This window comes from Mus caroli, chromosome 4 (genome assembly GCF_900094665.2).
Source record: "Mus caroli chromosome 4, CAROLI_EIJ_v1.1, whole genome shotgun sequence".
In the NCBI taxonomy this organism is placed as follows: Eukaryota; Metazoa; Chordata; class Mammalia; order Rodentia; family Muridae; genus Mus; species Mus caroli.
The window spans coordinates 73,621,472-73,640,966 of NC_034573.1; the positions used below are offsets into that span (position 1 = coordinate 73,621,472).

Consider the following 19,495-nt stretch of genomic DNA (forward strand, 5'->3'; position numbering starts at 1 on the left):
ATAATCCTCTCATCAACACTCATAGACACTATGTTCTGGGTGTCTTATCTAAAGTCACTTGATGGAGACCTCAAAGATGAGGGAGCTAAATGGAGGTCAGAGCAGCGTGCTAATAACAGAATATCAGGAGCAGAGATGGCATGGAAACTCAGAACAAAGATGAAGTGAGCCCAGATGGTTGGTGTGAGTTTTCATCATTCCACACAGATGGCACACAGTTTCAACCTGATGAACTGCTTACATCTAGAATTTTCTGTTTAATGTTTTCAGACCAGCAGACTACAAAGAATGGAAGCCACAGAGAATAAAGTTGAGGATAAGGGCAGATGATTCAATGTAGAACTGACAAATAAGTTTATTAGTACTAAAGGTTAACCTTGAATAATGCTGACAAAAATGGGAAATGATATAAACACTTTAGAAAGTAATTTAGAATTACTTTATACACATTCTCAAGCCTCAAGATAACAATTCCCTCTACAGATATTTGTCATGTATATATATATGAGAAACAGAAAACATTTGAAGACAATTTATAGTGGTATTTTTCACAAGATAAAAAAAATACATAAAAATAACCCCAAGGCCCAATAACTGAAGAATGGGTAAATATATTATTATATATTATTAGAATGATATGTCAAACTGTCATAAAACCTATAAAATTATGCTACAATATTTCCTATGCAGCAACCCAAGTACACTTTTGAGACAGGGAAAAAATCTAGTCACTGAAGCCTACTTATACAGAAACGGTCATTCATGAGATACAAATTGCCTAGAGATACAGAAACAAAACTAAATTTGTCTCCTGTGTATGGAATAAGTTCCCAACAGAAATGTCCTGGTTTTCCTTTAAGCATCTGAAGGACTGTCCTAGTATGAGCACACATTAATAGATTGTATGTGTAACTGGCTAAAATTTGAGAAAAAAAAAAAAAGACACGAATGACTTCAGGGTTTCAGGCATCTTATATCAAGCACTGTTTAATACAACCCCAGTTCTAACAGATGATGTGGTTGGCATCCATACATCAGTCAAAGCAGAAGAACATACTCCTATTCTTTCCTTCCTTAATTATAGATATATCCCTAGTTGTCTTTTTGGTTGTTAAATACACATTTGGTTGTTTTATATAATTTTTGTCTACTTCTAGCTTAGCATCAAACGACCAGCCAACATTGATCATGAATTCTGACAAGCTTTGTAGAGTAATCATGTATTCCAAACTCAGGCTTACATTTGAATGTTGGCTACATATGTATGGGTTTTCAACTTCCAGGAGAAAACGTCTCTTTAAAAGAGAACAACCAAAAGCTAACAGAAAATACAAGTGTTACACTGGCCTTTGTTCGACCAAGAAAGCAATTCATCTTGTTTCTTCCTTTGTGGTATACAGATAAAGAAAAATAAAATCACTACAACGAAAGCAAAATCTCTTCAGCGTCTCTAATACATCTTCCAAATCAGTGTGTCTGACCTTTTCTTAAGACTTTAACCATCACAAGGAAACCAGTGGGGAGGGAGTCATGTGCTGCCTAGTAGTTAAAGGGCAGGAGAATTCACTGGTGTGAGAAGGGATTAGTGAGAGCTGGAAGAGAGGACTAGCCCCTCCCAGTGTGAGGGATCTGGCTTGGGATTTACTGTTTGGCAGAAAATCTCAGGCAATTAACAGCTGGCATCAGGAGAAAAGCAGACATCCAACAAGACTAGCTCTGAAGGAGATCATCAGAGAAATCTTCCAGAGCTTCATGGTACTGGTGAGCAGCTCTGTGGTGGGTACCCTGTGACAAAAGCTCTAGGAACATGAAGGAGATTTGCTTGCTATAAACCTGTTTCCCATTCTCCTTTCATATATATGGTTAGCTATTACTGTGGTAGTCACCAGCTAGTGGATGCTTTTGGTAAATGACATCTATGGAAAGTCTTTTTGGACTAGGGTGATCTTTTTATGTATGTGTATGCGCGTGGATATGGGTGCATGAGAGCAGGTGCCCAGAAAGGGTAGAACTGATTCCCCGAGGAGGGCTTCAGTTACAAGTTGGGAGTGATCTGATGTAGGTGCAAGGCACTGAAGTCAGTTCCTCTGCAAGAGTACTCTATGCTCCTTACCACTGTGCCTTCTCCCCAGCCTGAGAATAGTATTCTTATGGGTAGGAATTTTAAATAAGAAAATTCAACGATCAGAAGAGTAGATTCTGTGATCTAGATATTATGCCTGCAGATATTTAAAGGTGAATAATTGTTTTTACTATTGTTTATAAATGTTGTTTCACATGAAAGATTTCATTTCCGGAGTGCAAAAGAACTTTTGCAACTCTGTTTTGCCTTTCTGTTTTTCAGCTGTATTTTCATCTGAGCACCCCTGTCTTCTCCATGCAAAGAACAGCATAGGAGACCTGTGTTCTGAACTCTTGCTTCGAGAAGAATGAAATCTTACAAAGTCCTCCCCCTAGCCTCTACCTCCCTTTCCCTGATGCTGTTTTATCAGGTCTGGGCTCAGTTTCCACGAGAGTGTGCCAATATTGAGGCTCTGAGACGTGGGGTGTGTTGTCCAGACCTGCTCCCTTCCTCTGGACCGGGGACTGACCCTTGTGGCTCATCATCAGGAAGAGGCAGGTGTGTGGCTGTGATTGCAGACTCCAGACCCCACAGCCGCCATTATCCCCACGATGGTAAAGATGACCGAGAAGCCTGGCCTCTGAGGTTCTTTAATAGAACATGTCAGTGCAATGATAATTTCTCAGGACACAACTGTGGGACTTGCCGTCCTGGGTGGAGAGGAGCTGCATGCAACCAGAAAATCCTCACAGGTGAGTAGAAAGGCGGGGAAGGCAGTTTCACTGAGTTAGACTTGAGGCTATGTGTGAATCCTGAATCACATAGGTCAGGAGTCACCTTAAATCCTAGAGCTCAGCCCACTTTTCCCAATTTTAACCTACACCTTTTAACTAATTCTATTTCCATAAATCTGGAGAGATGGCTTTGTGGATAGTAAGAGCATTCTCAGGAGCTGGGCAGTAGTGGCACACGCCTTTAATCCCAGCACTTGGGAGGCAGAGGCAGGTGGATTTCTGAGTTCGAGGGCAGCCTAGTTAGAGTGAGTTCCAAGACAGCCAGTGCTACACAGAGAAACCCTGTCTCAAGGGGAGGGGGGGGGGAAGCTTCTCGGCACCCAGTAGGAAACTGGGTGTGGCCACTTGTGACTGTATGCTCAGTACTAAAGGTGGGAGACAGGTTAATTTCTGGAGCTTTGAAGATCACGGGTCTAGTCAAAAAAGAGATGAACACCTGTGAGAGACCCTGTCTCAAGATAATGAGGTACAGAGTGATAGAGGACACCTGATCCTACACATACAGGCCATGTCCTACTTAGGCAATTCCTATATGTTAGGACTGACTTTTGTGACCAGAGGTCTGTGTACTAATCCTTGTACATTAGATTCAGAAAGGTCAAACTCATGGATCTGGACCTTTAGCAAAGAAAGGATGTCCACTGAAATCTAGCTAGCTCTAAAGAAAACACTCTCACCTCTCTAAGCAGCCCTGGTGACTCACATACTGAAGAAGTTCATGCATTTTAGATGAAGGAGCAGGTACGTGCAGTATTATACAGTAACAACAACAGTACTTGCTTGGTTTCCATGTGTGAGACACTGACCAAGGGTTCCCAGACTACCTTTTGAGACTTTAATATCATCCAAGCACCCGTCTACTTGGTGGGGGGCAGAAGGGGGGAACAGTGTGTGGGGGGGTATATTCCTCCTCTACATGTCTTTGTAAAGCAAGAGTTTTTTTTTAATCCAAATATCAAATAACAAGAAAAAATAAGCCTGAAAATATGTGACAAAAGACAGAAATTCTCTGTTTTAACCACTATGATGTATTTGCTTGCCTTGTTTTTTTAAGATTTATGATATTTATAAAGTAGAAAATTCCACTGGTAATAGTGATTCACACCTTTAATTCCAGCACTCAGGAGAGAGAGGCAGGAGGATCTCTGAGTTTGAGGTCAGTCTGATCTACAGAGTGAGTTCCATGATAGTCAGAGCTACACAGAGAAACCATGTATTGAAAAAACAAAAGCAAAGAAGTAGAATTTTCTTTAAAAATGCCAATAATAAACAAAAATAAATTTGATAAGCTTTATTTGACAATAAATGATAAATCTCCATGTATTATTAAAGAAATATTTTAGAAATCCAAGAGTAAATTGCTGAGACAAAGAGGGGAAGGAAGAGAGATCAGTCTAAACACAGATTTAATGAAGAGTATTTTTAATAATATACAGATTGGACAGCTATGAAATCAAAATTTCAATATTATCCAAACTCTGAAATTTTGGAACCCCAACATGGTGTTCCAAATGGAAAGTGCCACACTGTTAATCTTTGTTTTAAGCACAAAACAATGAAACTGTGGTTGAAACTGTCTTCAGGCTATGTGTGTAATGAGGTGTATATGAAACAAATGGATTTTACATTTAGCTTTGGACCCAATGCCTAAAATATAATATATAAGAAAATATTTCAAAATGTGCAAACTCCAAAACATATCTGGTACCAAGCATCTTGGAAATGATAACCAGCTAAATAATGTACAAAAGATCTGAACAGGTACACATGTGGCCATTAATGGATACTAGAGGCATAGCATGTTGTAATATGATTGTGCTAATTTTCATGTCTTAATCTTCTCATGTTTACAGTCAGGAGGAATCTTCTGGACTTAAGTCCAGAAGAAAAGAGCCACTTTGTCAGGGCCTTGGATATGGCAAAGCGCACAACTCACCCTCAATTTGTCATTGCCACAAGGAGGTCAGAAGACATACTGGGACCAGATGGCAACACACCACAATTTGAGAACATTTCCGTTTACAACTACTTTGTTTGGACACACTATTATTCGGTCAAAAAAACCTTCCTAGGGACAGGACAGGAGAGCTTTGGTGATGTGGATTTCTCTCACGAAGGACCAGCTTTCCTCACGTGGCACAGGTACCATCTGCTGCAGCTGGAGAGAGACATGCAGGTACGCTGATTCTTGGTTTTTAGGTTCCTGCATGTAACTCACATTGTACTGAATGACAAGATGAAGTGCTATCAGGGTACTCTACACTCTCAGATAAGATCCTTCCCACACTGATTATTCAATAATTTATTAGCCATGGTCTTTTGTACAGTGAAATGAAAGCAATGTTAATGATGAGAGAAAAAAAATGGAGACCTGTTTATGCAAGAGTTAAAGGTTTGGAATTTTTTAATAGTTTGATAACTGAGCAAAATTACTTATGAAACAAACAAAAAAAACAAAAAAAACCCTCACTTTCCAGATCTTCTTCCTCTGTGGAATGTTAACAGTTGCCACCCCCTGGTACATGCAAGTATGTATGGTACATACATGTATGTACCATACATACTTGCATGTACCCTTCCATCCATGTGTAACCATCAAAACAGCTAATGGTTCTAGAGCCTAAATCCTTTCATTTTCACTGAACTATATTTTCTATACTACCTACCATTTTAGAGCTTACAGAAAACCCCACTCAAAAGTCACATAACTGTAAAGAAATAATGGGTGTGTTCAATTTCTTGGAGGTAGTAATCATTTCACTGTATGTATGTGTGTGTGTGTGTGTGTGTGTGTGTGTGTACACATGCATATATATTCCTATTTATAATTTTATATGCCATTTTTTCTAAAAGGACTTCAAATTGGCATATCTTTAGACATGAATTTTCAATCAAAAACTAGATTTTTGAAGGAAAATGTAAAGTAGACCTCAACTGAAGCACAGTAACATCAAGAGTTTTTTGTCTGGTTGGTTGGTTGGTTGGTTGGTTGGTTGGTTGGTTGGTTGGTTGGTTAGTTAGTTGGTTGGTTGGTTGGTTGGTTTGTTTTTAAGCAGATGTACCCAAAACACACTAAGGTATCTGGTAGCATAAGTATCGAGTTATTGCCTTTTCACTAATAAACTACTTTTTAGGAAAAATATTGTTATTCAAAAAGTTAACAGCTTAGGGGTTGTGAGCTTATCTCAATGATAGAGCACAAGGCCCTAGGTCTAATCCCCAGGTTTATTTATTTATTTATGTATTTATTTATTTATTTGGTGTGTTTTGGTTTTTCAAGACATGATTTCTCTGTGTGGCCCTTGGAAACTGCTCTGTAGACAAAGCAGGCCTCAAACTCAGAGATCTGCCTGCCTCTGCCTCCCAAGTGCTGGGAGTAAAGGTGTGCACCACCACGCCCACCTAAGAGTATTTATTATTGGATCTCAATTATTAACTCTATAAATCAAGCTTGTTTCTTATATAAAACAGTCATGAATCTCTACCCTAAAGTTAAAGTCTTAAAATTCATTGAAATTACCTTAACACACACACGCACATGCACACGCGTGTACACACACACACAAAAGCCCACCTCTCCAGACTTATTGATTAATGTACTGAGTGCTATGCTGCTACGCTAGCAATTCAAGGGAAAGTAATGGGTAGCCGAGACACAGTGGTGCACTACAAGAGAGTCAGATAGTTGACAGAAGTTTGTGAAGGTGATTGAACAACCCCTCTAGTCCTCCTGGCATCATATTTTAAAGCTCTGATTACAAGAAAGACATTTAATAGATTGTGAAAAGATGAATCTGTCATCCCTAACTGACTGTAGATCTTCATTCCCTATAGACGCTTTCCCAATGGCTCACGGAAATGAAAAGGCAGGTGGGAAGTGTCTAAAAGCTGCAGTTCTGCATGTGTAACTTCCACCTCAATGACTTACATTTTTTTAGCTGGGAGCACAAGGCATCATCTTGTTCCAGGCTACAAGTGACATGTAGCACCATATGAGTGTGCCCAAATGCCAGCAGCCCAACCACGGTTGTTTTTGATTCATAATGAGCTTGGACGTTGTCACTAACTTTTGTGAGGCACAATACTAGTTTTCTTTATGTGTTATATAAACCCTTGGAGATCAATACCTCGAGATACCCTGAACAGCTCCTGACTTTCTAAAACCCCCAAGGATAAGATGCTTGCCAGAAGGGAGCTGCAATTAAAGAGCAGAAATCGCCAGGTGCTTGAAAGACACAGAAGGCAAGAGGAGCTTCACACTAAAACTCCCTCTCCGGAAGTAACTCCCCAAGGGCTAAAAGAAAAGCAAATGAGAGAAGCAGTGTTTTAAGGAATCTAATAATATAAGCATGTGTCCTTGGTCTCATGAATTTTCAATAACATGTGAGATGGTTTCAAAGTGGAAACTAGGTCATTGGTCTTAAGAACAATAGGCACAGAATTCATTCCACTTCTGCTTAGCATTTTGACTGCTAGCTTCAGGCAGTTGCCTGTCTTCCTAGTTCAGCATTGCAGTGTAGATCTCTAAACAAAACTCCCTTAGTACTTTGCAAATAAGTCCATGTGAGACAAAACAGGCAGTCTGTCAGCAAACCAGAATCTAAGTACATGCAGTCATCCAGACCACATTCTAAACAAAAATTATCGTTACACAAATCATTTCAAAATTGAAGTCATAAACTGCTAAGATTTCATGGTGTTTCAATTAAAAATAAGAAAGTGGAAGATGTAGAAAAATCAAGGATTAAAAAATAAAACTCAAGGATTGTGATATAACCAACAGAAATACAATTATCTGCAATAATTAAAACTATGTTTTCCTCTATATATTTTTGGAGAAATTTCTTCATGAAGTGAGTTTCATTGTTTCTACTGCCCATTTGACTCCTACAACTAAATTCCAAACTTTGTTCAATAAGTTTTGGGTCTCAAACATTATTGGCACACTCACTGACTCCTTAGCAGGTAGAGAGCTAAAGGAAAAGGACACCAGGGCTAAGCAAGCCAGGACACAAGATGTTAGCAGAAACAGAGACCACTAATGGATTTCTATGATCTAGGAGATGCTGCAGGAGCCTTCTTTCTCCCTTCCTTACTGGAATTTTGCAACTGGGAAAAACGTCTGCGATGTCTGCACCGATGACTTGATGGGATCCAGAAGCAACTTCGATTCTACTCTTATAAGCCCCAACTCTGTCTTTTCTCAGTGGAGAGTGGTCTGTGAATCCTTGGAAGAGTACGATACCCTGGGAACACTTTGTAACAGTAAGACCCAAATGACAGCTACTATTCACAATTCTTTATTCTATAAGTGACTGTGTTGCCTGTAAGGTCCCTCTTCGGAATGAAATCTGCTATCTCTCTTCAGAGAATCAGTGCAGTTGCACGTTAAGCACCCAGGAGACAAAAGCAGTCTAAAGGGTGCTCTTGGGAAACACAAAGTACTTGTGTATTTTATTGATTTTCTTCAGCAATTCCACCAGTACGTTTCTAACTTCGTTTTCAAAAAACCTAGTGTAGATTAATCTTCTTAATACAGCCAGAACTGCTTAGCAGTCATGTGTCTTGGGATGGAATTTAACTGAAAATGTCTTCCAAGAACATCTAAACTGTGCAAAAAATTGGTCAGGAATCTTCTGGGAGCAGAACAAGAGGGAGAGAAGCAGAGAAGGAAAAGTGTATATTCAGCCAGAGAACTAAAATCCAAAACGGATACCTTTCACAGGTATAGGAATAGGAAGATGTAGCACCAGCAATACAGGCAGACTCACTATTCTCAACTCTCCTACAGAAAGTGCCCACGTGTCTGCCTATTGTGCCTCTGCCATGGACTATGTCTGCTCTGTACCAGCCTGCTTATGTGCTTTTTATTTTCTTCCATGAATCATAGTTACCCTCCCTGTGCTACTAACCGGATTTTCATTGCTGGGGCTCTCTACTGTTTCTTCTTTTTCTTCTTCAAGCATTTCCAGATATTTTAAATACTTGGATTTCCATATGAAAATTAGAGTTGTGCTTTAATATTGCATTTGTGATACATCACTCTGCTTGTATTTTATGCATCAACTTTTGTATTGCTGTAGAAGCTTAAAGAGAGAATAGTTATTAATAAATCAAAGGAACTAAGTATATTTTCCCCGTTAGGATAGCATTTAGCTATATTTTAATATCTTTTAAAAATGTGATAATACATGAACGTTTCCTTTAGAAGTCTAACACCTGAGCAATTGGTTCCACCTTGTGACAGAGGGATGAAATTGAAGGTCAGCATATCCTCACTAACACATTCATCTTTCAAACCAGACTGCTATATTTAGGGCTGGAGTATTTTAGACAGTTTGTAACCATACTGATACTCTGTGTGTGTGTGTGTGTGTGTGTGTGTGTGTGTGTGTGTGTGTGTGTGTGTGTATGTTATACATGCATGTGCAAATGCACCCACATGCACACTCATGTGTTCATATGTATGTAATCCATAGAACACTCTCAGCTGTCATCCTTTTGGCTTTTCCTACCTTTCTATTTTTGAGCCAGTGTCTCACTGGCTGGCCTGTTGCCCACTATGTAGTCCAGGCTAGATTCTGACTCATGGAGATCCAACTGCCAGACTACTTACTTTCTCTCAAGGGCTAGGATAAACACCAGGCCCCAGAATCCACTTAACTTTGAGGGATGGAGGGCAATGTTTATTACCCATCAATAGCTCATGTCCACCCCTGTCACGACCTGCTCAATGCTGATATTGCTAGAGGGCCCTAAATTATTTCCTTTTCTTTTCTGTGGACTCTTCAGTCAAAGTCAGGTCTCAAGTCTTTTACTTTTATTAGCTATCTTTCCAGCTTAGCACAAATAATTTAGAAGAGCAAGTGAAATATAGCATAAGAGAAAAGCATAGAAGTGGAAATATTTCATTTTGCCATAGCTTTTCCTATCATTCAATTTAACAAGATTCACAATATCATAAGAAGTTGAAGAGTACTTATTCTGAGTTAAACAAGTATTGTGATTGCCTATTGTGACAATCCAGGATGTAAAAATCAAACATCATATTTATTGAGCATGGTAAAGAGAGCTGCAGAGATGTCTCAAGAAGAAGCTCATGTTGTCAAGACTGACAACTTGAATTCAATCCCTAAGAACCACATGGTTGTCTTCTCACCTGTATATGTGCACACACACACACACACTTAATTTCAAAACTCAAAAATAGTAAAGAATAAAGAAAAACAGCCCGTATCGGTCACATCATGTGTCTCATAGAGACACAAGATGCCTACTGTGTCTTGTTCAACTATTTCTTTTCTCTATTTGTGACTGAGAAGATGTTATTCATTTCTACACTGTCATTGACATCTTCTTCAAGAGAGTGGTGCATGCATGTCCTTGGATTAACCTTTCTTTGGTGATCGCATATGTCCATTGTTTTACTTGTTTTACTGAATTTAGTGGGTGAGAAGAGTGAGTTAGTGACACTTGTCATTCTTTCCTCCCTCATGCATCTACAGTTCATCAGATGAAAAGCACTGGTTTATCCTTTCCAGCATTTTTTGAACCTATTTTTCTCTTGGACATTCTGAACTTCTCATTCATTCTGATATGGAAATTTCATAGGCCTACAAGTCATAGGACACTAATGGTTGAGTTGACAGAGGTTGTCCATAGGCAAACTTATATTCAAAATCACTGGAAAAAAACTAAAATGACTCAGTTGGTATCTTGTGCTAGCCAAACTCTCAACCATGAAACTCCATGAATATTAACTAGGGTGCAGTTGCTTGCAACCAAAATAGACAGTATTTTTCCTTCATTGGACTTACGGATGACAATTCCCCAAACAGCAATCCCCAAAATACCATCTTAAAGTCAGGTTTAGTGATGCCTCAAGGTTTTTTTAACATAGTCTATAACCCCTAAATGCACATGGACACTGCAATCCTAAAACAGGTCTAAGTTTTACTGCTGTGATATTTAATGGTTGTTAGTTAATGTAGCAGCCAGGCAGAACTGTGCTAAGAACTCAATAGAAGACATTTGTAAATGAATAGGAAAACAAGATGAAGTTGCAGTGCTGTCCCTCACAAGTCAATAGATTACTTGCCTCGTCCCTGTAAGGCACTTATGAGTCTATCAATCACCATGGAATACTCATGAAATTTTCTCTGAACCATTCTTTCCTTGTCGCATTTACATAGGCTCCAGTTTTCCTCCACTTCCAGTTGAAATAAATATAACCTTCAGAGCTTGGTATTTCTTCACAATATGGCTCTGGCCTAGCTTCTCATCCTCCTGACAGTCTGCTCTGCAACTTGCAAGCTCTTTCCCTCAAAAGATCCCTTTTTACAGCCACAAGAAAGTATGATTCAGTTCCTTGTCACCAAGAAAACACAAGGCACTGTGCCAGGGATGGTGAGAGGGTTCATGTTCTCATGAGACAAACAGAAGGATTCTTCTGGGTCTTTGCTACTTCTCTTCCTGACTAGTCTTGCAATGTCTATCTGACTTTACCTATGTAAATTCTTCCCAATCATTCAGTTGTTCAGAGTTCCCTGTTAATCTACTCTTTATCTTCTCTGTCTCTCTGTGTCTCTGTCTCTGTGTCTCTCCTTTCTCTCTGCCTCTACCTCCCTTCCTTTCTTTCTTTACCTTTATCACCTATTCTATATCACCTTTTAAATGGTTTAATGATGACAATTGATTTTTAAAAAGGGAAAATATTTGTAGATTGAAATATGCACAATATCCAACAAGATTTGCAGATTTTTTTTCTTTTTCTTTTTTTTTTAAAGATTTATTTATTTATTATATGTAAGTACACTGTAGCTGTCTTCAGACATTCCAGAAGAAGGCGCCAGATCTCGTTGCGGATGGTTGTGAGCCACCATATGGTTGCTCGGATTTGAACTCTGGACCTTTGGAAGAGCAGTCGGGTGCTCTTACCCACTGAGCCATCTCACCAGCCCCGGATTTTTTTTTTTCTTATTTCTCTAAAGACTTATAACAGATGGCATTTAAGTGATGTGTGTGTGTGTGTATGTGTGTGTATGTGTGTGTGTGTAATATATATTTTCAGTTTTTATTTAGTTATTTAGTTATTTATAACAAAATTAAGTACTTACATTCTTGTAATAAAACTTGTTGCAACTTAGCAGTACTGAGATCCACGTCTTTCAGCATGATTATATTTTCCTTCCTATGTTTTTTATATATCAGTTTGTCTCAATTCACAGTAATAGGATAACATAATTTAGATGTGTTTCACAGTAAACATGTCTTTTCATATTTCTTCCATAAGGATGTCTTTTTCGGTGGTTTTGCTATATAAAGAGAGCATTGCTCAGACCTGTAGATATTCTTTAACTAAGTACATTCCTTTCCTCCCTAGGCACTGAGGGTGGACCAATCAGGAGAAACCCAGCTGGAAATGTAGGGAGACCAGCAGTGCAGCGTCTTCCTGCACCACAGGACGTCACTCAGTGCTTGGAGGTCCGTGTATTTGACACACCTCCTTTTTATTCCAATTCTACAGACAGTTTTCGAAATACAGTGGAAGGCAAGTAAACTAAAGTGGTGTTTTGAATTAATCCAATTGGAAGAGCAAGTTGAAGTGCCCCAAATTAGATGGCTTTGAAAAGACTTTGAAAACCATTCTGATCACATGGGTTCATATGAACTGGCTGTTGATTTTGATTTAGTTGATATTTCTGGTTCAAAAATAAAGAGAGTATCAGACTCCATTTGGCGATGAGAGAAAAGCCATGGGGAGTTGCCGACTTAAACCTCTTAAATATCTAGAGCCTCTTTAACTTTGGTACCTGGCCATTATCAAGTCAACGAGTGTAATAAAGCTGTGCCACTACATTAACAGGCGACTTCAATTGTAAAGTGTTTCTTTACAAAATAAGATTAACAGTTCTTTCAGTCCCAATTACTTGACAGTCTGTACAGTCTTGTTTGTTGGGAAGTTTTATTTAAGTTACATTGTATCACATTTTAAGGTCTATAAAAGTTTAAATAAAGGTCTACTGAGGCTTAACTTGATTTTCCTCATTTCATAACAATTAATTTGAAGTTAAAAAACTGCACAATTCAAATAGGTGCAATGACTTTTCTAAGATAGCCAATTGATATATATATTCAATTTTCTTACGGGATATAATTATGTCTTACTTAATTTGAAGTTTGTCACTGTTGAAATTTCCCTTGAGTTCCTGCACCAACCCCCTTCCTCTCCTATGATCTGAAACATGTGAGACATAAATCCAATTACTACTTTTAATACTGTGCCCTTTAATCAAAATTGTATACACTCCTTATGTTTATTTAAATGGTATTAACTCACTGACAAAAGTTGGCTCGATGTTTACTTCATATAGGTAATCAAAATGATATCTACAAAGCTAAAGTGGTCATTTTTAGAACAATATACTATGTTTTCTGAGTAAAAAAATGTGGATTAAATGTATTAAAATGAGTTAGTGAATATATATATATACATGACAGTTCAACCCAATCAGACACATTTAACTTAATCGCTAATCACAAACCCTCTGCCTTCTGACCTACTTGGCATTTATCCTTACCAGCCTAAACACGTAGAGGTACTATGAAAATTCCCTAATACTTTGAAAGTAATCTTCCCAGATGTTTAAAACCGTATAGAAAAAGTAGGCAAATAGTGACACATTAGCATTCCCACAAAATTAATTCTCTAAAAATAAATATGCTGGCAGTCATTGAAAAGGAGAAAGGTGGGAAAGTGTCCAGGAGAGTGACAGCTCCCAGTGGTCACAGCAGTAACTGGAGGATTTCCACTGTCTCTGTTTCCATGCAGAACAAGCTGTGCCTTGTCAAAATTCAGCATTTATGCATTCTATTATCCTTTGCAGGTTGTTTTGTTAACCTAAAAACTACATTTGGAATGCCATGCTACCAGCTCAGAACTAACCTAGTTCTGAGTATAGCAAGCAAATGTCACCAGCCATTGCTCTAGAGAGGCAACACTGGTATAATGAGGTGATATTTAGCCTGGAAAACTTTGACAACCTTTTTACTAATTTAATTACTGCTGCTGACTATCAGTGTTGTATACGATTTTCATCCTTACTTTCAAATGTAGGTTACAGTGCTCCCACAGGAAAATATGACCCTGCTGTTCGAAGCCTTCACAACCTGGCCCACCTCTTCCTGAATGGAACAGGAGGACAAACCCATTTGTCTCCCAATGATCCTATTTTTGTCCTCCTGCATACTTTCACTGATGCGGTCTTTGACGAATGGCTAAGGAGGTATAACGCCGGTGAGATGTTTTCTTATGTTTTCTGCAGGCTTTGCAAAGAGCTTACCTTGAAGGTGTGGTTATCAATTCAAGCTAGCCCTTGACACCTATAAAATATGCTCCAAAATAAAGATGCAGTAGTTCTCATATCCAGCCCTTGCCAAATACTTAAAACCACCTTGAAAAGTGTAGAAGTCTTTCACTACAGTAACCAATAAGAAGACACTAGAGGCATTTTTGTCATTAAAAAAATGACTATGATGTGTCTCACGTTTTTATATTTTCCAACAGACCTTCTCGTTGCTTCTTAGAATAAATGGAAGGATGTTGCAGATCTTTTCTGGGGTTTCACAAAAGACTAGACATGCCATAACCATAATCTGCAGTTCTGTGCTATATCACTTTACGGCCTCACAGAAATGGAAGATTTGCTCTACTTGAAAAGTTAACTGTCTTTATGTCCCACCATAGGAAATCTCTTTTGAGTTCATTTCAATGCTTTCTTTAAAGTGTTATTTTAGAGACCTAATTTACTGCACTCTTACTCAGCTAAGAGAAGTGTGATGCTTTTCCAAATCATGGAAGGACTTTCACTGGTTTAAACAACATAAAATTTCATACTTTGAAAATGTTCTGCATGTTATCTGCCATACCTTTATCATGCACACACAATGCTGAAGGTTAGCTCTCTGTTGCTATATCTTTCCAATGAGGGCATTCACACTACTTTGTGTGTGACAGAAACCTCTATTGCAACCTGTCCCAGACTATTAATCTACATGTTGGTCAAAATATATTATTCTGTCAGAAGCTGCTTAAGAAACAAGTATTTGCCATATATGGTAGTGTTTATAATTTTGATAATCAGAAATTTGAGGTAGAGGACTTAGAGTTCAAGGCCAGCCCATGCTACAATTCTTTTTTTGAGTACTGACTCAAAAAAAGAAAAATCAGACAAGAAGTTTACATATAAATTCTTCCTTAGCTGTCAATGTTTTATAAATTGGTATATACAATTGGTATCCTGTCTCAAATTTCATGTGTATTTACATACATAACAACAAAAGAACTAGCTATGTAAGACCAGATGGCCTCAAGCTCACAAAGATCTGCCTGTTTCTGCCTCTCACCACTACTGTTATAAATCTGAGTAACATACAATTCATTATCCTTCTTCCAGTACTTTAGAATTATGTATTCTTTCAAACGTAGTGCTCCAGAACTCCATGCATTTATTTTTTCAGAAAAAGCAGTTTGTACATTTCCAAAATGATTGCTTCTTCTTGAGCTAGAAAGGAAATGGAGCAATGATAAAGCCTTTCCTGAACATTGGGTGAGCCCTTAATGTTTGCTGGACGACATTCTAAGCACCAGAAGTAGCATCCAGAACTCAGAAGTGCTGTCCTCCTAGAATTTTCCTACCTATGTGACAGATGACTATAAGAAAATACAGTATAGGAGAAAGTGGATAGTTGTTGTAGGTAAATAAAATCAGAACTAAGATTGGGAATGAAGTGTAGAAAGATGGAAGATCATCCTAAAACAAAGGGATTTGAAGGAGCTGATACAGCTGGAGCAGAGGGCCCCTGGGAAGAGGAGGTGAGAGGAAGTGGGCTCAGCAAAACAATGAGAAGATACTCAAGCTCACTGCATTACAGCCTTGGAGAAATGGGGGTCTTTAGAAGGATCTTGCAAAGAGAAATTACTTGTGATCCAATTGTGAATGCTGTTTTTGCTATGACTCCTCTGCCCATTTTGGTGAACTTTATCCCATAGCAGAAGCAAACTGAATCAAGAGTGATCAAGTCAGAATTCAATAGACAGGTGGAATGTGAGTTTACAATTTTAATTGAATTATAAGCCTCAACATAGAACTTTCATAGGCTACTAGTACTACAATAGGATGTGAGACTTTGAGGACTGGAAGGTGGCTTCTTTGGTCAGTGGACCAATACCTAGCACCAGCAGGTACTCAGTATACTTACATCAGTATTTTACTTCTTGTAGTACATGGTAAAACTGAAAAGACAGAGATATATGAAAGCCATTGCCATTTTGGTACCTGACTTTTTCTCAAAGGAAATGCTGAACCATCCTTTCATGACTCCACAGATACCAAGTCTCCTACAAAAGGACACCCTTCACCCTTGCTGTCCTCTCATGTGCCAGATGTCCACAAAGAAGCAGTTAGTGCCCCTCCGAAACACAGATCCACCTGTGGTTTGGGGGTATTCTGTTTGGTGTTTAATAGCACTCATACAAATACAGATTAACAAGAAAAACATGGCTCGCTTTTGACACAGAGAACCTATTCTTACTTTCATCCTTAATCACACAAAAAAGAAAACACTAAAATATAAATGCCTTCGGTTTAAATGGCTGATTTAGATAGAAGGAAAGAAGACAACAGGGAACAGTGTTCTAGAGATCAGATTCAAATTTTAATACTTACTTCTGTCAAAGTAAATTGAAGAAAATAGAAATATTAAACAGATACAACTGAGGTCAAGGACAACCATCTGCCAAGTTTGAATTACAGACCATAATAGAGAAAGGGCAGATCCGGCTCTTTATTGACTGAAAAACATGTATTGTGGATTACTTTAACTTGTGTAGTTTTAAAACTGAAGAGCTGAGAATCTTATACCGAAGTAAAACTCACGTTCTATTAAGACATGTGCTGGAACCATGTTCTCCCTGTTCTGCAGAGACACTTGTCTTGAGACTATCCTTGATGTAAACTGTAAAAACACTTTCTATGTGTTTCTTGCCCATTAACTACCTTCAGAACATAGCAACTACTTTGATGTCAATTTCCTGTCTGCTAACATGCTGCCTTTGGAATATTTTAGATATTTCTACCTTCCCATTGGAAAACGCTCCTATTGGACATAACAGGCAATACAACATGGTGCCATTTTGGCCTCCAGTTACCAACACAGAAATGTTTGTTACTGCTCCAGACAACCTGGGATATGCTTATGAAGTTCAATGGCCAGGTCGGTTTTGTCAGTGTATTTTTACTGTGGTGTTCTCCAAAGTCAAATTTGTCATCTTGAAAGTGAAGTCCCACACAGTCCTGAGTTTAGTGTGTTCTATTCGATATGAAGCTCTCCCATGAGTTCTTACTTGGGAATAAAAAAAAAAAATCTGAAAAGTTGTCACTTAAGGAGTACTCACTTTGACCCAGTACTGAAATCATTGTATGGTACTCTATCTTACTTGATCGTCACAGTCTTTGGAGACAAGTATTTTATTTCTCATTTTGCAAATAAATAAATGAAAGAAAACTAAAACATTAGAAATCAGTTCTAACACTGAAAAGGTTATGTTTCAAGTAAAGGACATGATGAGTTTTAAACTTAGACACCTATAAAGGAACAGGTAATTGAAATATTCAAAGCTTCTTTTCTGGGATTTTAAAATTCAAGACTTTCAACTCTAAATTTTCCTCAACAAACAGAACCTAGTGAAGGATCACAGAATATTGGACTTGAAAAGGCTGAGCTCTAAAACTAGAAATTCTTTCAACAGCCCAGTAACCCTGGGCAGGGTCTCAATTCTTTGACCTATCATGTCTTTACCTTTAGAATGGCAATAACGTTGATCTCATCAATGTGGCTCACTCACAGAAGGAAATAAAGAGTACTTTCAAGATGGGAGGTGCTAGGCTCAGGTAATACGGCCAACGAAACTTAAACATGAGGATCTCTCCTACAGTACCTTGAACAGTGCCTAAGCAGACCATTTTGGGTGATAATTATTTTAAATATTTATATTATTCTCATCTTATTTTTCAAATAGGTCAGGAGTTTACTGTATCTGAAATCATTACCATTGCTGTAGTAGCTGCGCTGTTACTTGTAGCTGCCATTTTCGGGGGTGCTTCTTGTCTGCTCCGTTCTAGAAGCACCAAGAATGAAGCCAACCAGCCTCTCCTCACTGATCACTATCAACGCTATGCTGAGGAGTATGAGGAACTCCCGAATCCTAACCAATCCATGGTCTGATACCCACCTGCCTGTCCCCTCACGCAGCAGGTTGGGAAGCAACCTGATTGAAACACAGCTGTCAACCATATTTCCTTTTGCTTCCTTCTTTTCTTCCCAAGATAGATGTGGTTTGGGACTAAAGCATTGCTCTCCACTGATAACAATTTAGACTCCTTTCAATGGGTTTTAATAATTAGTTCTATTGAAGATGGCAAATTGTACCAGTTGCTTGATATCTGAGAGGATAATGGGATGAACTTGGTGGTATTCTAAAGATGGCCTGTATGCTGTGAAAAAGCAATGCTTTGTTTACAGAGGAAAAATAAGTTTGATGTAAAATCTCTATTTCAAATATATGAGTGGTCATTCTTATGGCGTTAACATGTGAATGCATTGTTATTGTTGGTAATCAAAAGTTATAAAAGCAGCCATGTTGATTGGTTACAACAAATCACATGACATTATAAACAAATAGAATCCTGATTATCTTTCTGAAACTGCTCTCATTTTGCTTTCAGCGTATTATTTGGCCTCAGGTGCAAGATCACCACAAAGTCATAGTCCTTGCCACACTTGGTAAAGACGAAAGCTTCACTTGCTGGAACACATCTGCTCCTGCATATTTGCCAATGTATTCCCTAGCTCAGTTCTCTGGACATAAAACTGCCTGGGCCACAGTTCACCTCTAATTCTCGTATCTTAGAAGATTATCAGTCAGAGGACACAATGTTCTGTGCATCTTATCAAATGTTGTATTTCATTTCAACAGCATTGTTACACCACTTATCAGCCTTCTGTGTATTTCAAAATAAATATAATAAAATCTTCTTTCATTGGTTCCAGGTTTTCAAAAATTATTTCTTTGTTCCTTCTTTTATTTATTTATCTATTTTTTATACTCCAGATTTTATTCCCCCACCCCATCCACCCACTGACTGTTCCCCATCCCATACTTCCTCCCCACCCCCTGTCTCCATGAGGATGTCCCCACCCCCAGTCCCCACCACACCTGAACTCTAAACTCCCTGAGGCCTTCAGTCTCTTGAGGGTTAGGTGCATCATCTCTGATTGAGGACTAGGGGAGGCAGAGGCAGGTGTATTTCCATGAATTTTAGACCACACTGGTCTAGATAGAGAGTTTCAGGTCATCTGGTACAACAGAGTTAGATGTTGTCTTACACCTGATCTGGTATTGGGTGAGGGAAAAGTACTGAAGCCCTGAGGTCCAGCAAAAAAAAAAAAAAAAAAAAAAAAAAAATTGAAACAGGCAACCTCAGGAGGTAGGAGGTGTGATTCCTTGCCAAAGCAGCCATATAGATGGATTAAAATTCCTCTACAGAGTCCTCTACCTAAGTTTTTAGATAAAGTATTA

General features: G+C 38.5%; 1 protein-coding gene across 3 annotated transcripts; it reads left to right on the plus strand.

Annotated features, from left to right (window-relative positions):
- Nucleotides 1–1,575: 1,575 nt before the first annotated feature.
- On the plus strand, nucleotides 1,576–18,974 carry Tyrp1 (tyrosinase related protein 1). 3 transcript variants are annotated; one of them, XM_021159227.1, is made up of 8 exons: nucleotides 1,576–1,761; nucleotides 2,345–2,814; nucleotides 4,710–5,032; nucleotides 7,917–8,121; nucleotides 12,239–12,406; nucleotides 13,973–14,152; nucleotides 16,984–17,130; nucleotides 17,936–18,974. In XM_021159227.1, exons 2-8 carry the CDS (start codon nucleotides 2,430–2,432, stop codon nucleotides 18,139–18,141), a joined length of 1,614 nt encoding a protein of 537 aa, XP_021014886.1. In that variant the 5' UTR covers nucleotides 1,576–1,761; nucleotides 2,345–2,429; the 3' UTR covers nucleotides 18,142–18,974. The 3 variants fall into 3 exon arrangements, with proteins under 3 accessions (XP_021014886.1, XP_021014888.1, XP_021014887.1); XM_021159229.1 differs by having other exon boundaries at nucleotides 1,576–1,755; XM_021159228.1 differs by having other exon boundaries at nucleotides 1,576–1,776; nucleotides 17,936–18,961.
- The last annotated feature ends 521 nt before the right edge of the window (nucleotides 18,975–19,495 follow it).

Bases quoted from the DNA above. Each gene is read 5' to 3' on its own strand.
- Tyrp1 (XM_021159227.1), top strand. From the start codon at position 2,430: ATGAAATCTTACAAAGTCCTCCCCCTAGCCTCTACCTCCCTTTCCCTG. The intron at 8,122-12,238 runs GTAAGACCCAAA...TTTCCTCCCTAG, and splicing joins CCTGGGAACACTTTGTAACA to GCACTGAGGGTGGACCAATC. The intron at 12,407-13,972 runs GCAAGTAAACTA...TTTCAAATGTAG, and splicing joins TTTTCGAAATACAGTGGAAG to GTTACAGTGCTCCCACAGGA.